Source organism: Vipera ursinii, assembly GCF_947247035.1.
Source record: "Vipera ursinii genome assembly, chromosome: 4".
In the NCBI taxonomy this organism is placed as follows: domain Eukaryota; kingdom Metazoa; phylum Chordata; class Lepidosauria; order Squamata; family Viperidae; genus Vipera; species Vipera ursinii.
Window position 1 is genome coordinate 10,156,124 of NC_139514.1, and position 26,129 is coordinate 10,182,252.

Below are 26,129 nucleotides of genomic sequence, written 5' to 3' on the forward strand. Positions count from 1 at the left end.
CATGAACTGTTGTATGTTGTAGTTGTCTGTTACAGGTTTTGATCATTTCAGATGAAGCTGGAAGATACTCTAAGCCAGGGGTAGGCAACCTTGGGTTTTTTTATGACTCGTGGACTTCATAAAAGAGTCATAAAAGAGCCAAGGCTGCTGCCTGCTCTAAACTCTTTGAAAAAAATGTGAACATACTCTTTAAAATAGGTCGTGTAGAGCAGGGGTCCTCAACCTTGGCAACTTTAAGACTTGTGGACTTCAACTCTCAGAATTCCTCAACCAGGAATTCTAGGAGTGGAAGTCCACAAAGTCTTAAAGTTGCCAAGTTTGAAGACCCCTGCTGTAGAGATAAGAATAGCAACTGAGTGATGCCACAAAGGGGTGAAAAAATACTGAAGCACAAGTAAGGTAAAGGTAAAGGTTCCCCCGCACACGTGTGCTAGTCGTTTCCGACTCTAGGGGCCGGTCCTCATCTCCGTTTCAAAGCCGAAGAGCCAGCGCTTGTCCGAGGACGTCTCTGTGGTCATGTGGCCGGCATGACTAGACGCCAAAGGCACACCGAACGCTGTTACCTTCTCACCGTAGTGGTCCCTATTTTTCTACTTGAATCTTTACGTGCTTTCGAACTGCTAGGTTGGCAGAAGCTGGGACGAGTAACAGGCACTCTTTCTGCTACGTGGCACTTGGGATTCAACCCGCCAAACTGCCGACCTTCTGATCGACAAGCTCAGCGTCCTAACCCACTGAGCCACCGCGTCCCTGTATGAAAACATTAATTGACACCTCTTCGTGGCCAATTCATGTGAAACCAGACAGTTGAAAAACAATACAATCAATACAATCTGTTCAGCAATACAATCTAAACACCTCTGCCTATCCTAAAAGGAAGACTGTATAGATAGACCTTGACTTAGAACCACAACTCTGATCCAAATTTTTGTTGTTAAGCAGAACAGGTATAAAGAGAGTCACACTGATTTTGTGACCTTTTCTACCATGGTCTGCAGTCAAATGTGATGGTTAAGCAAAATCAGCTTCCCCACTGGATTTTGCTTGTTAGAAATATCTCAGGGGTTGCCACAAAGAAGAAGGGGTCAACCTATTTTCCAAAGCACCTGAGGGCAGGACAAGAAGAAATGGATGGAAATTCATCAAGGAGACAAGCAACCTAGAACTAAGGTGAAACTTCCTGACAGTGAGGACAATTAACCAGTGGAACAACCTGCCTCCAGAAGTTGTGAATGTTCCAACACTGGAAGTTTTTAAGAAGAGACTGGACAGCCATTTGTCTGAAATGGTATAGGGTTTCCTGCCTGAGCAGGGGGTTGGACTAGATCAGGGATAGGCAACCTTGGCTCTTTTATGACTTGTGGACTTCAACTCCCAGAATTCCTGAGCCAGCCACGCTGAGGGGAACGAGAGAGGTTTCCAAGCTGAGCTATGCTGGCTCAGGAATTCTGGGAGTTGAAGTCCACAAGTCATAAAAGAGCCAAGGTTGCCTACCCCTGGACTAGATGACTCCAAGGTCCTTTCCATCACCACCACCATCATCATCATCATCATCATCATCATCATCATCCAACTGGGAAGGTTGCCAATGGTGATCACATGATCCTTTCATGCTGCAACCATCCTAAGTACAGGTCAGCTGCCAAGCTCCTGAATTTTGATCACATAGAGATGCTACAACCATTGTACCTACAAGGTCAGGTCACAAGTCACTTTTTTCAGTACCATTGAAACTTTGCATGGTTGCTAAATGAACGATTGCAAATGGAGGACTAAGTACTGCTAGCCCTGATTGCATGTGTTCATATCCTACTGATCTCAAACTTTCATTGATTATTTTTTTCCAGAATACATGTTCAGACTTGACATTAGTGATGGGGTAGGAATCCCCACCATTCCAGTACACCCCATTGGTTACCACGATGCTGAAGTTTTATTAAGGTATACATATTAAATTATATCCGATACTTACGTGAACTGGAAAATCTATGGATTTTGAAAATCCATGCCTGTTTCTTGACTTGGCTCACTTTAAAGGACTGAAAGCTTACCCAGCCAGGAGGTGGATTTGGTGTAATGGTCAATGGTGCTGGACAAGAAACTGGGAGACTGTGAGTTCTAGTCTTCCCTAAGGCATGGAAATGACTTTGGAACAGTCACTCATTCTCAACAGGTAGTCCTCGACTTACAACCATAACTGAGCCCCAAATTTCTGTTGCTCCTGTGTTTTCCCCAAAATAAGACCCAACCGGAAAATAAGCCCTAGCATGATTTTTCAGGATGCTCGTAATATAAGCCCCACCCACAAAATAAGCCCCAGCTAAGACCATCAACCAGATGAACACATTTACTACCGTATTTCCCCACATATAAGACCTAACCAGAAAATAAGCTCTAATGTGTCTTTTGGAGCAAAAATTAATATAAGATCCAGTCTTATTTTCAGGGAAACACATTGTCTAATTCACAGGGGTGTCATTGGGATATAAAACACTGATTGATTGATTGATTGATTGATTGATTGATTAGCTTTAGTAGTCACCAGACTCCAGAAATACTGTGGGCAGCATATATTTAAAACAGAGCCAGTTTGGTCCAGTGCTTAAGGTAGACTAGAAAGTGGGAGACTGTGAGTTCTAGTCTGGGGTCCCCAACCCCCGGGTTGTGACCCACTCCCGGGCCAAGGCCTGTTCAAAACCAGACCATGGGAGAGATGTGCAAGGACTCACACATAAAGCTCTAGGAGGCCGCTTCAGCGGTGCTTGTGCTTGCGCACGAATCTGCACTCATGCAAGCGTAGGGTGCTCATGCGTGAAGCTCCATTTACACGAGTGGAGGTTGCACACGCTCACTGCTCACATAAATAGAACTCTGTATGTGTCCATGTGCCTGCCACTCTCACACACACACCCTTTGTGCTGGGCCAGGCCGCCAAACTGGAAAAGGGTAACTTTGGGCTAGCTACTCTCTCTTAGCCCAACTCACCTCACATCATAGGGTTGTTGATGTAGAGAGAAGTTGTGCTGGATATGTTCATTGCCTTGTGTTATTTGTAATAAAAGGATAGAGGCGGGGTGTAGACAGTAAAGGTTTCCCCTGTCCAGTTGTGTCTGACTAGGGGCAGTGCTCATCTCCGTTTCTTATCAGATGCTTCCATGGTCATGTGGCTAGCATAACGATAAGCTGAGGCCAGTGCTTCTTTGTAAAAGAAAAAGGTGCTGGAACTTACACATATCATACAACCCTCCTTGCCTACTCTACAAGGTTCCATTCAAAAAGGTGCCGGAACTCCGTTCTGAGCGTTCTATGACAAAAAAAAAAGCCCTGGCTAAGGCTCACAGGATGTGGTTATTTTCCCACCGAAGTGGCACCTATTTATCTACTTGAATTTGCATGCTTTCAAACTGCTAGGTGGGCAGGAGCAAGTAACGAGACTTCACTCCTTCGCACAACACCCAGGTCTCAAACTTGAGCTGTCAGCTTTCCAACTGACAAGCTCAGCGTCTCTAACCCCTGAGCCATCGCACCCCCTTGAAGGCGGGATAAAACTAAATAAGTAAAAATAAAAAGCAATTGAAAGAATCTAAGCGTCTGGATAAACTGCACCACAATCGGTCAGTCTGAGTTCCACAAATGTCCTATCCCAAGGCTTGGAAGGACAGCTATTTTTTTTTTAAAGAACGTTTAACAGGATGGGAGGTAAAAAGTTCTCAAAAAACACGAAAAAAAGACAAAAGGTTTTTTTTTTTGTTTTTCCAGGTTCATGGGTGGTTCTGCAGCTCCAGACAAGAGTTGGAAAGGAAATCTCAACGTATCCTACAATGTTGGGCCTGGATTTTTAGATCACTATTCCACAAGGTTAGTTCTAACGTTTTTCTAAAAAATCATTTGGCTTCAATTGCCATCCAAACTGGGCATATCCACTTAAAGCTGTTTTCATTTTCTGAGAGACCATGGTCTGTCTTAGGGGCTGGGTGAATGCAGGGAATCCATGGCTGACGACTTCAATCGAGCCCAAAATTTCTGTTGCTAAGCGAAACATTCGTTAAGTGAGTTTTCTCCCATTTTACGACCTGTCTTGCCACAGCTGTTAAGTGAATCATTGAAATTAAGTTAGTAACCTGGCTTGTTAAGTGATCCTGGCTTCCCCATGATCTTTGCTGGTCAGAAGCCAACTGAGAAGGTTACAAATGGCAGTTACGTGATCCTGGGACACGGCAGCTGTAATAACCACATGTTGCCAGATGCCTAAATTTTGAACCTGTGACCATGAGGACCAGTTGCAAGTCACTTTTTCCCCACTGCTATTGTAACTTCAAATGGTTACCAAACAAATGGTTGTAAGTCAAGGACTACTTGTACTTACTGAACTATACTACGTAAGGTTTACATGTCGCAATCAACTACTAGATGGCTAAATCAGGGGCCTTAGAACAGGGGTAGGCAACCTTGGCTCTTTTATAACATGTGGACTCCCAGAATTCCCGAGCTAGCATGAAGTTGAAGTTGAAGCCAGTTGAAGTCCATGAGTCATAAAAGAGCCAAGGTTGCCTACCCCTGCCCTAGAACATGGGTGTCCATCTTGACGTATCTCGACTTTTTTTTTGCATTGCTGGAGCTGGGGTGGGCGCGGACTCTGTATGATGCAACCGGCCTGCGGGCCGGTAGTTTGTCACCCCTGCCCTAGAAGACTTGTTATGCATGCAAGTCAGAGCAAATCCAGCTAATTTACAAAACATAACAACTGCAGAAATTAGGGCTGGCAGGATCAAATTATCAGCATTGCTGCTAGTAATTGATGGTTCATAGGTGAAACGATGTGAAGTTGATTTCGTTGCTTGGATAGTCAGTCTTGATTTGCAAACTGGCCATTTAAATTTTGGACAAGCACTACGTAGTAGTTACGTGAGCTACATTTTAGCTTCTAATGCCAATCTTGAATTCAGAATAAGACCTCATTGTTGTAAGTGCTGAAGTTCTATCTTTAGCTTGCTGGTGTATTGCTGCTGCCAGTCACGTTGCTATGTTAATAAAGTAGGTTGTGGGAACTTATGTATCACCTCCATCTTTTACTGCAAGAAGGTTGATTATGCAATGCCCATTGTCCTAGCTTGTCTAATTAAGAAGCAAACTCTTTAATCTACTTTTTTTAAAGCACTTCTTTTTTGAAAGCTCATTTTTTCTGTTCTTTCCCTTTCCTTTGCCAAAATTTGGAAACTCAGAAGAGCTTCTTCTTCTTCTTCTTCTTCTTCTTCTTCTTCTTCTTCTTCTTCTTCTTCTTCTTCTTCTTCTTCTTCTTCTTCTTCTTCTTCTTCTTCTTCTTCTTCTCCTTCTCCTCCTCCTCTTCTCCTCCTCCTCCTCCTCCTTCTCCTCCTCCTCTTCTTCTTCTTCTTCTTCTTCTTCTTCTTCTTCTTCTTCTTCTTCTTCTTCTTCTTCTTCTTTTCTCCTCCTGCTCCTGCTCCTCCTCCTCCTCCTGACTTCTGACTTGAGGTACATTGGATATATTATGGAGACCATTCACACTCTGGAGAAGGCTCTAATGCAGGGAAAGGTAGAAAGAAAGAGTAAGGGACAACCTACTCCTTTGTGGCAATGAGTGCATCGTTGGAAGACCTGAAGAACCAGGTTAAGGATAATCACCATGGAGAAAATCTCTGTGGTTGCTAAGAGTCTGCAGTTTCTACAGTAGATGGCACACAGTCAGTAACAATCAATCAATTACAAGGAGAGGCATAGAAATAAATGGTCTTTGCACAAGAGAGAAGTACTTACTGATTATTTTACAATATAGCCTACGGAAGAAATAGAGCAGAAATCAACCCAATGACGTAAATTAAAATAAATGTGGCCATTTAACTGGAGGAAGAAACACATGCTCGCATATTTATTACCTATTTGTTCAATTTGTCCCTGCTGCAAACAACAGGACTCTCAAATGGGCACGACAACATATTTGTAATACAATAAAACATCCATAAGAAAAGGATCAGAGCACTCCCCCCCACTTCAAAAGAAATATATACGATAAGGTACAAATAATTTACGATACTTTACCAGTTTCTCTGTTTCTTTAGGCTCTTGGGAACAACTCAAACTTTAACGATTGTGGGAAAATCTATAATGTTTTAGTGTCAGGCTCTAAAACCAAGAAATATCTGAGGTACTCCAAAGCAATTTCCTTCATTGTTCCTCATTTATAGGTGTTCTTCACCCATAGACAGAAATCTTGCCAAACTAAAACACTTGTATCAATAAAAATATACTCTTGGGAACTACTAGGCAGGAGCTGTCTTCACTCTCTTTCTCCTTCATCAACTATCTAAACTTTTCTGTCTCTTGCTCCTCTGGAATTCAGCCCTTCTCTACTGGGAATCCAGACTACATTCCACCACAGTGGGCCACCTTAGTATCTGGCACTTGTTAGACAAACAAACAAACAAACAAACAAACAAACAAACAAACAAACAGTTTTTCAGTTTCCCAACCTTCTCATTGTGGTCTCCTGGAATCACTAGTCATTTTTCTGCATAAACATGTAGATTCCAGCCAGGATTTGGTTATGACCAAGATTAGATATTTGTTCCTAGAAGTTGATCATTGAATGAAGCCAGAAATAACTGGAGATTCGATCCAGGGATCCATGTGAACATGTTTCTGCCCAGCCGCAAACAAATGGTTGACTCCACTTGTAGCAGGATTGAGTCCGTTTGCAAAAAAAATACAACTTGTGATTGCTTTGAGGTACTCCAACTATGGTTGACCTTACTACTCTGTCACCAAATCTTTTTCTCTCTCTCTTCTATTGCAGAAAAGTTAAGATGCACGTTCATAGCTCCAGTCAAATTACACGGATATATAATGTGATCGGAAGCATCAAAGGAGCAGTGGAACCTGGTGAGCTTTGAATGTTGATTGCATTATTTAAAACAAGAATGGACAGGTTTTGGGTAGCAGGAAACCAAAATGAGCAGGTGTTTAAGGAAGGTAACAATTACAGTAGATGGTGTAAGGAGGACTATATATCCCTGATCGTTTGTTTTCCGGCTGGTATCGGAATTAATGCTTTCCCAGTCATATTAATTCTGTTTTAATGCTTATAGTATCATCTTTGTTGGTTTCCACTTCAAAATGTTGATGCCCAGGTTCTAAGGAGGGAGCAGGAATTTAAAACAATATCAAGAAATAGAGTAACAGGGGTCAGTAGAAACATCAGAAGCTTTGGTCAAAAATTGATGGCACAATGGAAGACACGATAGCTGGTCAATGGCGATAGAGCCGTGGTGGCACAATGGTGAATGGTTGGAATGCAGTATTGCAGGCTAATTCTGCTGACTGTCAGGGGTTCGATTCCCACCAGCTCAAGGTGGGCTCAGCCTTCTGGTCTTCTGAGGTCAGTAAAATGAGGACCCAGATTGTTGGGGGTGGTGGCGGCAATATGCTGACTCTGCAAACCGCTTAGAAAGGGCTGTAAAGCATTATGGGGCAGTATATAAGTGCTATTCTTATAGCACTTAGATCTATAATGCTATACTGTGAAGCACTATAAGTCTAAATGCTGTTGCTATTGCTAGAATGGAAGAGAGGAATCTTCCAAGGAGACTCATTTTTTTACCACTACTTTTTGTCGTTGTGCTGATTCTTCTGTCAACACTGCTGAATATCTCAAGCCATGGCTATCGAACCTCAAAGACATCTGTCAGGCTATCCCACCTGCTTTGCATCTATTTCTGAAATAGAAAAGAGAAGTCTAACAAGTTTGTTCTGAGTTTTATGAAAGTGTGTTGTCCTTATGCTTCCTTTTCTTAGATAGGTATGTCATTTTTGGAGGCCACAGAGATTCCTGGGTCTTTGGGGGTATCGACCCCACCACAGGAGCTGCTGTCCTTCAAGAGGTTGCCCGCAGCTTTGGCAAGATGATGGAGAAAGGTAAGATTAGTAGATGGAAAAATTGGGAACCCAATGCAGAGATGGGATGTGCTGTGTTATGTATTCACTTATAATTCACATTGTTATGTATTCATTATTTACATTGTTAGGTATTATTGTAATAGAGATTAACAGGGCTGAGGTAAAAGCCGCGGCAGCTTTTGACAGCTGTCAAAAGCTGCCGGACAGAGCTACGCAGGCGCAACCGACTGACAGTTCTGCACGCGCCTCCACTGACAGCTCCGAGCTGTCAAAATATGCCGGCTCCGATTGGAGGAGACGAACGGCGCGGGAACCAGCTCAGCCCTGATTGGCTAACCTACTGACAGCTGCCAGTATAAATAAGAGCCATGTTCTTATGTTGTTTGCCTGGTTCGGAATAAAAGTTAAACCGTTTAACTTGCTGTCTCGCCTGCTTCTTAACTAAAGCACTGGCGACGAGGGTGGGATGCCTGCTTGCCTAAGCTGAAGTCACTACCTAAGGGGAGAAGAGATTTTTTCCCTTAGCCCGAGCTAGTCACTCGCTGAAGTCACTCAGAAGCCGAACTTCCATTCAACGCAAGCAGCTGCACCCACGGCTTACAGACAGCATGACGAACCATGGCCACATTCGAGAGTTCAATACCCGCCACCCAGAAGGCTGGGAATCTCATCTGGGCCAGGTAGAAGGATACCTGGTGGTAAAGAAGATTACGGACGACCGGGCCAAGGCAGCCGCCCTCCTCTGGCTCAGCGGGCCCGCAGTCTATGATGCCGCTGTGGGAATCTTCACTCCTGAACCGATCGCCACTATCTCCTACGCCGATCTTACCGAGGGGCTGAGTAAATACTTCATGCCCCTCAAGTCAGAACTCTTCTGGAGGGTAAATTTCGCCCGAAAACTACAGCTTCCTGACGAGCCAGCAAATGATTTCATAACCCGGGTCAGACACGCCGCACGGCGGTGTCGGTTCCCAGACTTAGAAGACCAAATCCACGACCAGATCGTCATAGGGCTCAAAGACGAGCAGCTGAAGAAGAAGCTGATCGCCAAGCCAGAAATGACAATGACCGATGTGGCGAGGGAAGTCATTGCATACGAGGACAGCCACGGTGACAACCGACGTTCACCTGACAGCGGGCCCAGTGGGTCCGTGCACCAGGAGGACGGCAGGTTCAGCGGTCCCGAAGATGACGACGTCTCCATGGGCATCGATGCGGTACAGCGGCGGTTCGAAAAGCTCAGGCTGCAACACAACTACAGAGGGGGGCCTGCCAACAATCAGAGGGCCGCTAACTTCCAGCCAAACAGGGCTAAGTGTGCCAGCTGCGGCGGAAGCCACCCAAGAGCAACGTGCCGGTTCCGCAGTGCCAAATGCCATGGGTGCGGAAAGACAGGTCACCTCAAAGCCGTGTGCCGCAGCCGGAGCCGAGAAAATCTGCATGAACTGGAGGTGACAACCGCAGGTATGAGCCAACACACACCCAGAGCCAGGCACAGTTCCAAACCCCTAGTGTTTAATGTGAGGGGAAGGGCGGGGGAATACACAGTCCACAGCACTCTTAAGCCCAAAGTCAAGGTGGACGTTCTGATTCAGGGAATCCCCTGTGAGATGGAAGTGGACTCTGGGTCCTCCGTCTCACTCATTTCGTGGCAAACCTACAGGGACATTTGTAACAAAAGTAGAAAACGGCCCACCCTTCGACCCACCAAACTCCGCCTAGCTGACTTCCAGAAAACGCCCATTAAACTCCGGGGAAAGGCTGCCGTCCCCATGGAGTTCAAACAATTTAAAGGATCCCTCCCTATACTAGTGACCCAGGAAAACAGAATCAGCCTGCTAGGACTAGACTGGTTCGAGGCACTAGGGATAGCGTTGACAGGCGTCAACGCCATTCAGCTGTCAAACTTAGAATCCGTCTGCCTTCAATTCGCGGACGTCTTTGACAGCTCGCTAGGGAAGTACACTGGACTGCTCGTATCGCTAAAACTAAACCCTAATGTAAGGCCTGTCAGAATCAAGGCAAGAAGAGTTCCCTTCGCCTTGAGAGAAAAAATAGAAACTGAGCTAGACCGATTAACTAACTTAGGAGTCCTAGAACCAGTAGAAGGGGCAGAGTGGGAGACACCCATAGTGACCCCAATTAAGCCAAATGGCCAAATAAGGTTATGTGCCGATTATAAAGCGACCCTCAACCACGCATTAAATGCCCATGCCTACCCGGTCCCGGCTGTCAAAGACATCCTCGCGGCCATTAAGTCAGGCGCCATTTTTGCCAAGTTAGACTTGGCGCAGGCGTATTTACAGCTGCCTGTCACCCCTGACACCGCCTTAGCTCAGACAATCGTCACCCACAAAGGAGCATTTAAAATTAACCGCCTTCAATTCGGCATCTCTGCAGCCCCGGGGATCTTCCAAGAAATGATGGAAAAAACACTTAAAGGGATCCCCGGGGTCTGTCCATATTTTGACAACATCCTTATTGCAGGGGAATCAGAAAATGACCTAGCTGACAAATTAACAAAGGTGCTCCTTAGATTCAGGGAGGCTGGTCTCAAATTAAAACGAGACAAATGCTCCATCGGGGTGCCTTCAACAGAGTTTTTAGGATTTAAAATTGATGCTAAGGGAATTCACCCCACTGAAACAAAAATTAAAGCCATTAAAACAGCACCAACCCCTAAAAATAAACAAGAACTTCAAGCCTTCCTAGGGTTAGTTAATTTTTATCATACCTTCCTGCCTCATAAAGCCTCCATTGCTGAACCCTTACACAGGCTATTAGATAAAGGCAAACCCTGGAACTGGTCATCTGAGCATGATAAAAGTTTTAATCTACTAAAAAACTTACCAGCAATGCAACAGTAGCCCTGTTTAACGAACAGCTGCCCTTATGTCTGGCTTGTGATGCCTCCCCCTACGGCATCGGAGCGGTCCTAAGCCACTTAACTAAGGAAGGAACGCAGACCCCTGTAGCGTTCTATTCCAGAATGCTGTCAAAACCTGAGCGTAATTACGCTCAGATTGACAAAGAGGCTTTAGCTATAGTGGCTAGCGTAAAAAAGTTTCATGACTACCTATACGGCCGACCCTTTACCATTTTTACGGACCATAAGCCCCTATTAGGACTTTTTACAGTAAACAAACTAACCCCACAAATATTATCTCTCCGCATCCTGAGATGGTCTACCTTTCTGTCAGCCTATTCATACAACTTAGAATACAAGCCAGGGAAATCCATGGGCCACGCTGATGGCCTTAGCAGACTGCCCCAACCGATAGTCGACCCAGACCCAGCACCAGCTGGAAGGATACTGGCTATCTCAGACCTGCCAGAATGCCCATTATCTGTTAAAGACATCTCTGCAGCCACTGCTGCAGACAAAATTCTAGGCAGAGTCTTAGGTTATGTCACGTCTGGCTGGCAATGCACACCCCCAGACCCAGAATTCCAACCTTATATTTTAAAACAAAAGGAATTATCCACCCATCAGGGGTGTCTATTATGGGGCAGCAGAGTAATCATACCCGACAAACACAGACTCAAGGTGTTAGAGAGCCTCCACGAAGGTCACCCTGGGACCGTCAAAATGAAGGCTCTGGCCAGAAGCTATGTCTGGTGGCCAGGATTAGACAAGCAAATTGAAACACATGTAGCCGGCTGCTATTCCTGCCAACTTGTTAGAGCCGCCCAGCCACAGGCTCCCATACACAGATGGGAAACTACAAAGACACCCTGGTCTCGTATCCACATAGACTATGCAGGTCCATTCCAGGGACAATCATTCCTAATAGTCGTGGATAGCTATTCGAGATGGCTAGAGGTGGCACCAGTGACTAGCACAACTTCAACAGCCACAGTACAAGTTCTAAGGGGGTTGTTCGCAACACATGGGCTTCCAGATGTAATAGTTTCCGATAACGGCCCCCAATTTACTTCCTACGAATTCCAGAGTTTCACAACGGCGAACTCTATTAGGCACACCACCACGGCTCCATTTCACCCATCCACGAACGGCTTGGCAGAGGTGATGGTGAAATCAACCAAAGAGGCACTGCGGAAAATCATCTCCGGCAACTGGCACTGTAGATTGGCTCAATTCCTTTTATCACAGCACACCACCCCATGCACAACTACTGGAAAGTCTCCAGCAGAGCTTCGCTGGGGCAAAAGATTAACTACCAGACTAGACCGTCTACATCCTGACAGATCCCCTCCAGACCCAGAACTGCCCCTCCAGCATAGAACTCTCAGCACAGGGCAAGCTGTCTGGGCAAGGAACTACGGGGGGGCAACAAATGGACACAGGGGGTTGTCATTGAACAAACGGGCCCCCTATCATACATCATAGACATAGGACACAATTCCCACATCCGCAGGCACATCGACCAACTCTGGCGGCGCAGCCCACAAAATATGGGGGAAAGGGGGAACGACGAAATGCAGGCAGAAGCCCCTCCGCAAACACTTTCACGCCGCAACACCCCCGATCAGAATGTACCACTTCAAGACCCCACTCCAAACGACGCTGAAACGACGGAACCATGCCCCTTGACCCCTGAACCAGTCTTCGAGTTGCCTGGGGAAAAGGAACAACCAGCGGAGACGACCCCCTGGCGCTCCAAAAGGATAAAAAGACCCCCCGCCTACTTACAAGACTTCGAATGGGGAAACCCAAAAAAGAAACAGTTGGGGAAAAATCAACACAATCAGATGGAGGGGTAAGGGGTGTTATGTATTCACTTATAATTCACATTGTTATGTATTCATTATTTACATTGTTAGGTATTATTGTAATAGAGATTAACAGGGCTGAGGTAAAAGCCGCGGCAGCTTTTGACAGCTGTCAAAAGCTGCCGGACAGAACTACGCAGGCGCAACCGACTGACAGTTCTGCACGCGCCTCCACTGACAGCTCCGAGCTGTCAAAATCTGCCGGCTCCGATTGGAGGAGACGAACGGCGCGGGAACCAGCTCAGCCCTGATTGGCTAACCTACTGACAGCTGCCAGTATAAATAAGAGCCATGTTCTTATGCTGTTTGCCTGGTTCGGAATAAAAGTTAAACCGTTTAACTCGCTGTCTCGCCTGCTTCTTAACTAAAGCATGCTGGGATTTAAATGTCAACAAGCGTTTGAAGTGGATTCTAAACCACCTTGACCCTTTGCTCAATAAGTGTAGCCGGTTAAATAAAACTTACAAATAAAACAAAATCCTCTTCCAAAGATAAAGGAAGGCACAATAGATGTTTCTACTGAGCAGCTTAAACCTCCTTGGTCATGCTAAAAGGGATTTGTTGGCTTCATTTTTAGACTAACACAAGTTTATTTGTCCGTAGACATTGATAGGTTTGCATCTTCAGCCATCAGTGGGTAAAGAATGAAGGTTTCCCTGTAATCTCAATTTATTCTTGCATAGGTTGGAGGCCAAGAAGAACAATCATTTTTGCCAGCTGGGATGCAGAAGAATTTGGATTATTAGGATCCACAGAGTGGGCAGAGGTGAGTGAAGGATTTTAAAATTTATTTAAAATTATACACAGGTAACCCTTGACCTATAACCCTTAAAAAAAGTGACTTATGACTGGTCCCCCCCCCCAACTGTGGCAGCATCCCCTTGATCACATGATCAAAATGGGGATGCTTGATAAAGGGCGTGTATTTGCGATGGTTGCAGCATCCCACGATTATGTGATGGCCATTTGTGACCTTCCCAGCCGGCTTCCAACATCCAACAAAGTCAGTAGGGAAAGCCAAATTTGGCTTAACAACCCTGGCAAAAAACAGCAACAACGTAGTAAAATCATGTGCAACTCACTTAACAGACAGCTTGCTTAGCAACAGAAATTCAGGTCCCAACTGTCAATTGAGAGCTACTTTATTATTTTCATCAGATTTATAGAGACGCTCAACTTGACCAATTCTGACCAACTCTGAATGCTTAGCCCAAAAGTGCTTTTTCATGAGGCAACTGGACTTTCTTCTTTTCTTCGAAGAGGTTTCACTTTCTCATCCAAGAAGCTTCTTCAGCTCTGCTGAAGAGAAGATCTTGTCTGAAGAAGCTTCTTGGGTGAAAAAGTGAAACATCTTCAGAGAAAAACAAGAAAGTCCAGTTGCCTTGTGAAAAAGGGCCTTTGGGATAACTATGACCTGGATGACTGAGAATCTCCATAAATATTCCGAATGCTTAGCATAAAACAGCCAATTACAAAAGCCACACAACTGACACCCAAAAGAAAAAGACTTGGTTGTATAATGAAAACAAGACTTCATGCTAGGCTGCATTAACAGAGGGATAGAATCAAGATCACGTGAAGTACTAATACCACTTTACAGTGCCTTGGTAAGGCCACACCTGGAATACTGCATCCAATTTTGGTCACCACGATGTAAAAAAGATGTCGAGACTCTAGAAAGAGTACAGAGAAGAGCAACAAAGATGACTGGGGGACTGGAGGCCAAAACATATAGGGAACGGTTGCTGGAATTGGGTATGTGTAGTTTAATGAAGAGAAGGGTGAGGGGTGTCATGATAGCAGTGTTCCAATATCTCAGGGGCTGCCCCAAAGAAGAGGGAGTCAAGCTATTCTCCAAAGCACCTGAAGGCAGGACAAGAAGGAATGGATGGAAACTAATCAAGGAGAGAAGCAACCTAGAACTAAGGAGAAACTTCCTGACAGTTAGAACAATTAACCAGTGGAACAAACTGCCTCCAGAAGCTGTGAATGCTCCAACACTGGAAGTTTTTAAGAGGAGACTGGACAGCCATTTGCCTGAAATGGTATAGGGTTTCCTGCCTGAGCAGGGGGTTGGACTAGATGACCTCCAAGGTCCCTTCCAACTTATTATTATTATCTCAGAACCCAGGAGAAGAGCCAGGTCTTCAAGGTTCGCTTATAGGACTACAGGTTTGGAGCAATTTGAACTTTTTTGGGGGGTTGGAGGGTGTCATTCCAAAGGACACGCTCCATGAACTGTTCATTGACATTGCTTCAAGGATGGGACCAGGAACCTGCCACACTGCCAGGGAACCAGAGAAAGGGAGAAAAATGGTCCCTTAGATATCCAAGCCACAAGCCATGAAGCGCTTTATAATCATCATCAGCACCTTGAATTGCATCTGGTTTTCTGAAAGAGTTGCAGCTTCAAAGGTTCCGTAGAATGTTAGGTTGAACATAGCAGGATTTTATTATGTTTTCTCTTTATAGGTTAGCAAAACAAAACAATATTTTTTTTCAAAGTTTCAGAATAAAACCCCCAGGAGGGATCAGAATCAAGAAAAGGAAAGAGATTATTTCCCCACCGTCTTGAAGGAGGTGGTGGTGAGACCTCTCCTCAAGAAGCCTGCCTTGGACCCGGCTGTATTGAACAACTTTCGTCCAGTCTCCAACCTTCGCTTCCTTGCGAAGGTTGTCGAGAGTGTGGTGGCGCATCAGCTCCCTCTGGTCCTGGATGAAGCGGATTATCTGGACCCCTACCAATCGGGTTTCAGGCCCGGGTACAGCACGGAGACGGCATTGGTCGCTCTGGTGAATGATCTCTGGAGGGCTCGGGACAGGGGATATTCCTCTGTCCTAGTCCTATTAGACCTCTCGGCGGCTTTCGATACCATCGACCATGGTATCCTGCTGCGGCGTCTCAGGGGATTGGGAGTGGGAGGCACAGTTCTTCAGTGGTTCTCCTCCTATCTCCTGGGACGCTCGCAGTCGGTGTTGGCAGGGGGGCAGAGATCGGCCCCTAGGTCTCTCGTTTGTGGAGTTCCTCAGGGGTCGGTTCTCTCGCCTCTCCTGTTCAACATCTACATGAAACCGCTGGGTGAGATCATTCGTGGTTTTGGAGTTGGGTATCATCAATATGCCGATGATACCCAACTTTTCTTTTCGACCCCAAACCACCCCAGTGATGCCCTCGCTGTGATGTCCCGTTGCCTGGAGGCGGTTCGGGTCTGGATGGGGAGGAACAGACTTCAACTCAACCCTGACAAGACTGAGTGGCTGTACATTCCGGCATCCCGGGACATTCAAAATGTTCCATCTCTTTCTATGGGGGGTGAGCTCTTACCCCCTGTGGATAGGGCTCGCAACTTGGGAGTCCTCCTAGATTCACGGCTTACCCTGGAAGATCATATAGTGGCCGTGACTAGGGGGGCTTTCGCCCAGGTCCGCCTGGTGCGCCAGTTGCGGCCCTATCTGGACCGGGATGCCCTGTGTACGGTCACTCATGCGCTCGTGACCTCTCGCCTTGATTACTGTAATGCTCTCTACATGGGGCTTCCCTTGAAGACCACTCAGAGGCTCCAACTGGTACAGAATGCGGCCGCGAGAGTTGTCTTGGGAGTTTCCCGGTACTCCCATGTTACACCTTTGCTCCGCGAGCTGCATTGGTTGCCAGTTGTCTTCCGGGTGAGGTTCAAGGTTTTGGTTATGATCTTTAAGTCCTTACATGGCATGGGTCCGGGTTACCTCGGGGACCACCTGCTGCCGGCATCAACTCCCCTCCGCCCTGTGCGTTCCCACAGAGAGGGCCTCCTCAGGGTGCCTCCAGTCAGGGAATGCCGACTGGTGGCCCCCAGGGGGAGAGCCTTCTCTGTGGGCGCTCCGGCATTATGGAACCAACTGCCGGTGGAGCTCCGGATGGCATCAGACCTCCGAACTTTCCGTCGTGGCCTGAAGACCCACCTATTTGAATTAGCTGGTCTGGCCTGACGGGGGATTATGGGTTTTAAATTGTTGTTTTAGAATTGTATTATTGTTTTTAACTGGGCATTGGTTTAATATTTTTTAATTTTTGTATTGTTATTTATATATGCCCTGTGAACCGCCCTGAGTCCCTACCAAGGAGAAGGGCGGTATATAAATTAAATAAAACCTAAAACCTAAACCTACTTAGGATTGTGAAAAATGTCCCTATTTATTTGAGAAGACCTGTCAAATAATAGACAAGAGGACTTCATGGCGATATGTTTCTGAGAAGTTCTCAGGAAGTTTGAACATAATAATAGCAACAGCACTTAGACGTATATGCCGCCCCATAGTGCGTTACAGCAGGGGTCCCCAACCTTGGCAACTTTAAGACTTGTGGACTTTGACTCCCAGAATTCCTCAGCTAGCAAAGCTGGGTTGGGGACCTCTGCTTTAAAGCCCTTTCTAAGAGGTTTAGAGAATCAGTCTATTGCCCCCAACAATCTGGGTCCTAATTTTACCAACCTTGAAAGGATGGAAGGATGGAAGGCTGAGGCAACCTTGAGCACGTCGGGATCGAACTCTGGACTGTGGGCAGAGTTAGGCTGCAATACTGCATTCTAACCACTGTGCCACCAGGGTGCAGCATGATTGGTACATCAGGGGTGAAGAATGCTTGACCACACTGATAATGATGAACTGCAAGTCCCGGCTTCCATTGGCTGTGGCAATGGGAGCTTCTGGGAATTATAGTTCAGCAACTTTTGGAAAGTTTCCAGTTCCCCACTTTTGATTTATATGCTATTCATGATCGATAGTAATGGGCATAACATAGTTATTTTTCTTTTTCCAATGGCAGGAAAATAGCAAACTTCTTCAGGCACGGGCTGTGGCTTACATCAACACTGATTCTTCCATTGAAGGTGAATATCCCTTAGGATACATAATCAACCTTGAGCAATCTTGTAAAGCTTAAGTAGGATTGGACCTGGCTAGGACATAAAAAGTTAGAAGAATTGGACTCAACTGAAAGGAGAATTCTCTTTATAGCAATATCTTGAGGGTCATAGTTTTCCAATCTTGTATTAAGGGATGGATGCAACATACCCACATAAGATCCAAACCTACCATCAAATTATGAGTTTGAGTAGCCACAGTGGTAAGCAGTTAGCCATGGGAACAAAATGTAGTTTGCCTTTTAAGCTTCCTATAAAACAAACTACAGATTATTTAGCAATTCCATTCTATGTCATTTTAAACCAGATCATACACACAATCCTAGCTTGGACTAGGAAGCTATTGCAAACAAGATTGGAGGTGGGCTGTAGATTAGACTTGGAGAAAAGCAGTGGTAGACCATTTTTTTAAAAAAATTCTTTTGTTTGAGTGGGGCGGGGAGAGAGAAAAGGGTGTGGATATATTCATTTGTCACCAGGAATCAAGGCTGGTTTGAAGGACATCCTTCATACACTGAGACATTGTAGGAGGAGAAGTGGCAGAGTCAAACAAGGAATCAGCCTAGAGTCACTACATAAGACACAAATGGACTTAGTCCAACCCCTCTTTAATAGCAATAGCACTTAGAGTTATACACCACTTCACAGTGCTTTACAGCCCTCTCTAAGCAGTTTTACAGAGCCAGCATATTGCCCCCAACAATTTGGGTCCTCATTTTAGTGACCTTTGAAGGATGGAAGGCTGAATCAACCTTGAGCTGGTGAGGTTCGAACTGCCAAATGGCTGGCAGCCATGAGTCAGCAGAAGTAGCCTACAATACTGCATTCTAACCACTGCGCCACCATCATTAAGCCTTATCTAGTGCGGTGGCTCAGTGGGTTAGGACGCTGAGCTTGTTGATCAGAAGGTCGGCAGTTTGGCGGGTCGAATCCCGAGTGCCGTGTAACAGAGTTGAGCGCTTGTTACTTGTCCCAGCTTCTGTCAACCTAGCAGTTCGAAAGCACGTAAAAATGCAAGTAGAAAAATAGGGACCACTACGGTGGGAAGGTAACAGCATTCCGTGCACCTTTGGCATCTAGTCATGCCGACCACATGACCACAGAGACGTCCTCAGACAAGCGCTGGCTCTTCGGCTTTGAAACAGAGATGAGCACCGGCCCCTAGAGTCGGAAATGACTAGCATGCACGTGTGGGGGAACCTTTACCTTTACCTAGTGCCCAGATAGTGCTAACCATTAGTTAACTAAATTCCTGTATATAAAACATGAGCAATAAATAAGTTTCATTGAAACTTAATTTGTGGTCTTGGTCTTTCGTGCCTGATAGACATTGAGACTATACATAGATGGAGACTACCTCATTCTTAGGCAGATTCTCTTTCCAAATTTATTTTCTAATAAGCATCTCTCCATCTTTTGCAGCCCCGTTGGCTGTGCCCACATCCTAATGTACACAGAGCCCCAGGGAGAAGGCCCCTTGAATTTAATTAAGTAACCGTTGATTAAAGTGGGGAGCTACAGTGAAAGACAGATTGCCAACATCTATCCCTCAGCCACCTTTAAGTCAGGTAAGCATAAGAACCTTGCCCTATTTTGTGACAGGTTTTTCCCCCCTGAAATGCCCTTCTCTTTTGGGAAGAAGAAATAAAATTGGAATAATTTCTCTTCCAGCAGAATGAGGGTCAGCAGATAGAAAACAGATTTTAAAAAATGGATAATTCATTTTTTAGCACAGTCAATTGAGCATCTACCTTGCAACAGATGCTTATTTTAAAAGCAGATTGTTATTAGCTGTTCAAGTAGTGTCTCCTTCACATTGAGCCTGATGTTTGGTGATTTTGTAGACTTGTTCACACATCCATGCAGCTTCCTTGGCATTAATAGAGAAGCTGTGCCTTCTTTCTGGATTTATTTATTTATTTATTTTTTAAAAAATTCATCTGTCCCCCAGTCCTTGGATTTGTAGTTTCCCATCCAGATACTAGGGACGCAGTGGCTCAGTGGGATAGGACACTGAGCTTCTCGATCAGAAGTTCGGCGGTTTGGCGGGTCTAATCCCGAGTGCCACGTAGCACAAAGAGTGCCTGTTACTCGTCCCAGCTTCTGCCAACCTAGCAGTTCGAAAGCACGTAAAAATGCAAGTAGAAAAATAGGGACCACTACGGTGGGAAGGTAACAGCGTTCTGTGCGCCTTTGGCGTCTAGTCATGCCGGCCACATGACCACGGAGACGTCCTCGGACAAGCGCTGGCTCTTCGGCTTAGAAACGGAGATGAGCACTGGCCCCTAGAGTTGTAAACGACTAGCACGCATGTGCGGGGGAACCTTTACCTTTACCTTTATCCAGATACTAACCAAGTGAGGTCCTACTTAACTTCTGAACTCCAACGTGATTGATCAACATCACTGATATTAACAGAATAACAGAGTTAGAAGGGACCTTGGAGGTCTTCTAGTCCAACCCCCTGCTCAAGCAGGAAACCCTATACCATTCCAGACAAATGGCTGTCCAGTCTCTTCTTAAAAACCTCCAATGATGAAGCACCCACAACTTCAGAAAGCAAGCCGTTCCACTGATTAATTGTGCTAACTATCAGGAAAATTCAGCTTAATTTTAGGTTGGTTTTCTCCTTGACTAGTGTTATTAGAGCCGTGGTGGTGCAGTGGTTAGACCAGACATGTCAAACACAAGGCCCGGGGGCCAGATCCGGCCCGTGAAGTGGTTTCATGTGGCCCGCGAAGCCATCCTGGAAACAGTGAGGGAACGGCCCCCACTGCCTTGGCCCTGGCCCAGAGACCCTCCTCCTGCCAGAGACCCTCAGATCTGTCCCAGTCCTTCCCAGGCCCCCATAGGCACCCTTGATGAGAACGATGTAAAGCTGGCCACGCCCACCCAGGCCATACACACTCTGGCCACGCCCACCCTGGCCACACCCACCTGGTCCCTTGAGGGCAACCGCAATGCTGATGCGGCCCTCCATGAAATTGAGTCTGACACCCCTGGGTTAGACTGTAGCGCTGCAGGCTAACTCTGCTCACACTCGGTTGACTCAGCCTTCCATCCTTCCAAGGTTGGTAAAATGAGACCCAGATTGTTGGGGGAGGCAATATGCTGACTTTATAAACCGCTTAGAGAGGGCTGTAAAGCACTGTGAAGTGGTACATAAGTCTAAGTGCTAAGTGCTATTGCTCATGCTATTGCTGTTATAATGACTATTGTTTGATGATGAAGATGAAGATGATGATGATGATGATGATGATGGCATTACAAACTTACATAGAATAATGGTTACTGTACAGTAGTCCTTGACTTACAATCGGTTGTTGGGGGCAATAAGCTGACTTTGTAATAATGCCGCTTGGGGGGGGCGAAAGCCCTAATAAGCAGGCATATACATAGAATGAAGGCTATTGCTAAGCACGTTGGTTTGTGTTTTAGATTGTAAGCCACCCTGAGTCTTTGGAGAAGGGCGGGATATAAATGGGATAAAAAAACAAACAAAAAAACCCCTTTCACATTTCCAATGAACCTATTTGGGGGTTACTAATGACCTGGATTCAGGTTTCTGACAGTCGGTGTTCCCCCTGTGACCATACTTCAGGCCAATGGCAGCTAAGCTACATGCATGGCCATTTGCAGTGTCCCACAATCGCATGCCAGCAATACTGGGGCCATAGTCAACCTTCGGTTTACTTAACAACTGAGATACGTACTAAACCGCCGCCGCAAAAAAGGTCATAAAATTACGATCATCGTGACTTATGACCGTAATGGGCAGTCTCCATTATGGGCAGTCTCCATAACTCGAGGACTATCTGCGCTGAAATTGTTGACCCGGAATTAGGAGACAGCATAGGAAGTGTCACTTGTGAATGTGTGCAGATGGCCCCGCTGTCTTTGGGCGCTTGCAGAGTCATGGATGCAGGGTCACGAAAGGACAGCAAGGAAAACACCCAATGTCCTAACCCACCCGGGAACGTACCATGTCTTTAGGGAAACACCCAAAAGGGAACATTTTTAGCTACTTCTGCTTTCTCCCTTCTTATCTACTGTACAGCGTGCCAGCCTTACTGGGTGAAATCTTCATCGTATGTGTGTCAGCTTTGCCGGGTGGATTGCTTATGCAATCAGACAGAATAAATACAAGGATTTCTTGTCATTCGGGGCTTCTCTCTTTTAGAGGAGCCCGTCTTTGTTCAGCTGAATAAAAACGTAAAGTTTAAAGGCAACGTCTGGTTTCCTGTACTTTTTTTTTTTAATCAGGCAAAACCTCAGAGCCTGCACAGCAAAATCTCTGAAAAGATGCATAACAATTCAGTCCATAAGGATTCACTTTCATTTAGAGCTCTCTCATTCAATTTTTGGATTGTATTCCATGGCTGTGCCTGCACAGTACTCCATTCCAGTTATCCAAGTGCAGAAATAATACTGTGGGTTGGTTTAGAATAGAGGATTTGCTGGTATTTTCCTTTTTTTTTTTTGCCCGAGGGATGTCAATTACACAGTCTCCTAGGATTTGTTCTATGGTTGTACGTGATATGTATGTAAGTATCCTTCTGTTTACATGCTAGCTGTCAGAAACCTTATGCCTTGATTCATCCCAAGAGGAGGGAAAATTCCCTGGAGTGCAAGAAGAGAAGCTTTGCTTCTCTAGATAAATTCAGTTTGATGAAGCGGAGGCTATGTTTCAATTTGAATTCCCCCCCCCCCCCGAAAAAAGGGGTATTTTTGAGAGGGAACTGTTAACATTGATTCGAAACAATTTCTGTTATTTGTGTTGCAGGCAACTACACTTTGAGGGTTGACTGTACTCCTCTTCTGAACCAACTGGTGTATAATTTGACAAAAGAGGTATAGCTGGGCAATGCACAACAATGGGGGAAAATGTTTTGTTTTGTTTTGAAGCAGGAATGAAAGCACCACCAATTCCAGATGTTCTTCGATGGTTCAGAAGAACCAACATCCAGTGTGTTTGGTTATGCTGGGATGCAGAGGAAATTAAACTCAGGCAGGGCAAATAGAAAAAGGCCAGTTCACATTGCCCCACAAACCCTCCCTCTCTTCTGGCACTGATGATGTTCCCTACAAGGGTCATGAAAGATCTGCAAGAAAATAGCCAAGCTCAGAGAGCACCAAGGACGCCACCATCGTTGTCCTCCTCCTCCAGCTCCTCCTCCTGCTCCTCCTCCATCCCAAATCCCAATCTTAAGCAAAAACAAACTACAAATGTTGGCTATGCCCAACGTATGGTAACATCGTTTATAGCAATAGCACTTAGGCTTACATACCACCCCATAGCGCTTAACAGCACACTCTGGGTGGTTTACAATGTCATCCTATTTCCCCCAACAATCTGGGTCCTCATTTTACTGACCTCAGAAGGGTGAAAGGCTGAGTCAGCCTTGACGTGGTCAGGATTGAACTCCAGGCTGTAGGCAGAGTTTTCCTGCAATACTGCACTTTAACCACTATGCTGCAGAGGGCTCAATGCACAGAGGTTCCAATATTACTTTGTGGAAAGCACATAGAGGAGAAGCACTTGCTTTATTTTTGGCTGTTGTTTTGGATAACACTTCTTGTTATATCAACTTATTGTTAAGTTTGTAACCCAGATGAATGTCTTGATTGTGCTAGGTAAACCTTCAGACCAACTAACAGATCAACAGCTTGGATCTAGAGCATTTAAAATGCTTAAAGAAGTAACAGTATGGTTGATAGATCAGGTTTCATTTCCTACACAGGTCTCGAGTCCTGATGAAGGATATGAACGAAGATCTCTCTATGAGAGTTGGCTTGAGAAGGATCCTTCCAGTGAAAATAACCAGCGACCTAGGTAAGTTATGCTCTTGTTATCTACATTTTATTTGCACGCCTGCCCTGGGGACCTTTGCACACATGGGAGAACTACTATAGCTTTTATATCTGCTGCATAACTGTAAAAGCAGTGTGCTTCTATTCCCACATTGACCAGGATCCTGCAACACACTAGGCTAGGAGTTGCGTCAGAGCACGGTGTTCTTGATGATGATAAGGATAATACGTGTAAATACAGATAGTCCTCGACTTGCAACAGCTTGTTTAGTGACTATTCATAGTTACAAAGGGATGGAAAAAGTGACTTATGACCATTTTTCACACTTCTGACCATTGCAGCATCCCCCAAATCATGTAGGTTACATTCAGATGCTTGATAAGTGGTTCATATTTATGATGGTTGTGGTGTCCCAGGACTGTCTGATTGCCTTTTGCGACCTTCTTGCATGCCGAGTCAAGGGGGAAGCCAGATTCACTTAACAGCCATGTCACTAATTTAATGACTACGATGATTCACTTAACAAACATGACAGGAAAAGTCATCAAATGGAGCAAAACTCACTTAAGCAATTTCTCACTTAGCAACATAAATTTTGGGGCTCAATTGTGGCCATAAGTCGAGGACTACCTGTAGTCCTCATACAATCATTCATTTGGTGACCATTTGAAGTTACAACAGCACTAAAAAAAAGTTATTGCTGACTGGTCCTCACACGTACCATCGTCACAGCATTCCCATGGTTACATGACCAAACTTTGGACACTTGGCAACTGGTGAGTCAACATATTGCCTCCCTAATAATCTGAGTGCTCATTTTATCGACTTTGGGAGGATGGAAGGCTGAGTCAACCTTGAGCCAGTCAGGATCAAACTCTAGACTCTGGGCAGAGTTGACCTGCAATACTGGATTCTAACCACTGGGAGAACTTCCCAGCTGGCTTCTGATGAGCAAAGTCAATGTGGGAAGTTGGATTCTCTTAAGAACTGCATGATTCATGTTATGTATTGATGTAAATTGATATGGGCAGTTATAAGTGGATAACTGCTGTATTTGTTTAAACTCTTAACTGCCTGTCTGCAGTATTGTAAGTTTGGATTGTGGGTGGGAAAAATGCTTTAATCTCATTGACCGCTGTCTATCGGCAGTCCGTATAAATAGATGTCAAGGCAGCTGTTAGAGTTGCTTCTGTGTTAACCTAATAAATGTTCAGTTGTTTAACTACGTTCGCCTCCTCTATGCCTCACCGATCCCAATACTTAACAATTCACTTAGAAACTGCAGCGATTAGCTTAACATATGTAGCACAAAAGTTAAAAAAACCAAAAAAAACCCCAGGCACAGCTCATTTAACAACCACTTTGCTTAGCAACAGAGATTCTGGTCCCAGTTGTGGTTGTCAGTCCAGGACTACTATAATATGCTGCTGAATCCTTCCTTAGGGAAACCTAGCCATTGTTTCAGCATGCAGTATGGTCACTAGGTAATCATGTTAAGCTCTAAAATGGTTCGTTTGTTAAAATATCTCCTGCTGTGCAGATATAGCAATGTTAATATAATATGGGAAGCCTCCCATTATATTGTTCCCCAGTACTGAACTCAGGCAATGCACCGGGACTTTTCCAATTTAACAGCTGGGGTTGAGCTGGCCAGGAATCCAGAGTTAAAGACATTTCTTGAGCTTCAGTTAATCTAGAAATGTTATGATATGGTTCGTCTCTGAGAAGTGGGAAATTCAGATTGCCTTCTCCCGTGCGTCCCCCCCCCTTTTTTTCATTTGAGGAGTTTTAAGAGCAAAAATTAAGTTTGAAGGCCTAAACATCTGATTGCTTCCTCAGATTGTTCTATTTTTTTCTGTTTTGGAGCTAGGGGGCAAAATGAGCGACTTCAGCCACAAAGTAGGATGTCTTCAGCCATGCTTCAAGTTTCTTACTGGCACAGTATAACTACCAGATCCTTTTTTAAAAAAAATGCACACCACCATCTTGGGAACACCACCACGCTACTTAACCAATCAGCAAAGATCCATTCTTTTTATTCCCCAATGTAAAAGTGCCAAATGTTACAAGAAGATTGAAGCTTGAATTCTCCCCTTCCTTCTCCTATCTGGCCAGGATCAGCAAGCTTGGATCAGGCAGTGATTTTGAAGCTTTCTTTCAAAGACTGGGGATTGCGTCTGGCAGAGTCCGCTACACTAAAAACCGGGTAAGCCAAACTGCTTATTTGGAAGCTGTCACCCAAGAGCTTTCGATATATTTATTTTATTCGGTGAGTCTTTATTTCGTAGCTGCTTGAATCGGTGGAGCAACTCTTAAGTGATATACTAGGAGTAGAGATTAAAAACAGAAATGTAAAAAGACACATTGGGGAAGAAGGATTCCATAAAACCTAGAACTGAGGAGAAATTTCCTGACAGTGAGAACAATTAAGCAGTGGAACAGCTTTGGCTTCAGAAGTTGTGCATGCTCCATCACTGGTGGTTTTCAAGAAGACATTGGACACCCATTTGACTGGAATGGTAAAAGGTCTCCTGCTTGAGTATGTGGTTGGACTAGAAGATCTCCAAGGTCCCTTCCAACTCTGTTATTCTGTTCTAAAACAGTCACCAAAAAAGGGGGGGGTTTATAAATCACTCCACCCCAATTAAAACCCAATTAAAATAAAATTACAATTAAAATTCTCAGTCCTGGCCGGAAAGCTCAAAGAGCCAGGTCTTCAGGTCCCGGCGGAATGAACAAAGGTCAGGGGCAGTCCTGAGCTCTACAGGCAGCTG

At 45.1% G+C, this 26,129-nt stretch overlaps 1 protein-coding gene across 2 annotated transcripts in view; it reads left to right on the top strand.

Annotated features, from left to right (window-relative positions):
- Nucleotides 1-26,129, top strand: part of LOC310640031 (N-acetylated-alpha-linked acidic dipeptidase 2-like) — a 49,106-nt gene that overhangs the window by 16,634 nt on the left and 6,343 nt on the right. For both annotated transcript variants that reach the window (XM_083362113.1, XM_083362114.1), the window contains exons 7-15: nucleotides 1,848-1,941; nucleotides 3,760-3,858; nucleotides 6,809-6,894; nucleotides 7,807-7,926; nucleotides 13,326-13,408; nucleotides 17,447-17,510; nucleotides 22,327-22,394; nucleotides 23,285-23,376; nucleotides 25,471-25,561. In XM_083362113.1, coding sequence (XP_083218239.1) covers nucleotides 1,848-1,941; nucleotides 3,760-3,858; nucleotides 6,809-6,894; nucleotides 7,807-7,926; nucleotides 13,326-13,408; nucleotides 17,447-17,510; nucleotides 22,327-22,394; nucleotides 23,285-23,376; nucleotides 25,471-25,561 — 797 coding nt within the window. The remainder of the gene's footprint in view (nucleotides 1-1,847; nucleotides 1,942-3,759; nucleotides 3,859-6,808; nucleotides 6,895-7,806; nucleotides 7,927-13,325; nucleotides 13,409-17,446; nucleotides 17,511-22,326; nucleotides 22,395-23,284; nucleotides 23,377-25,470; nucleotides 25,562-26,129) is intronic.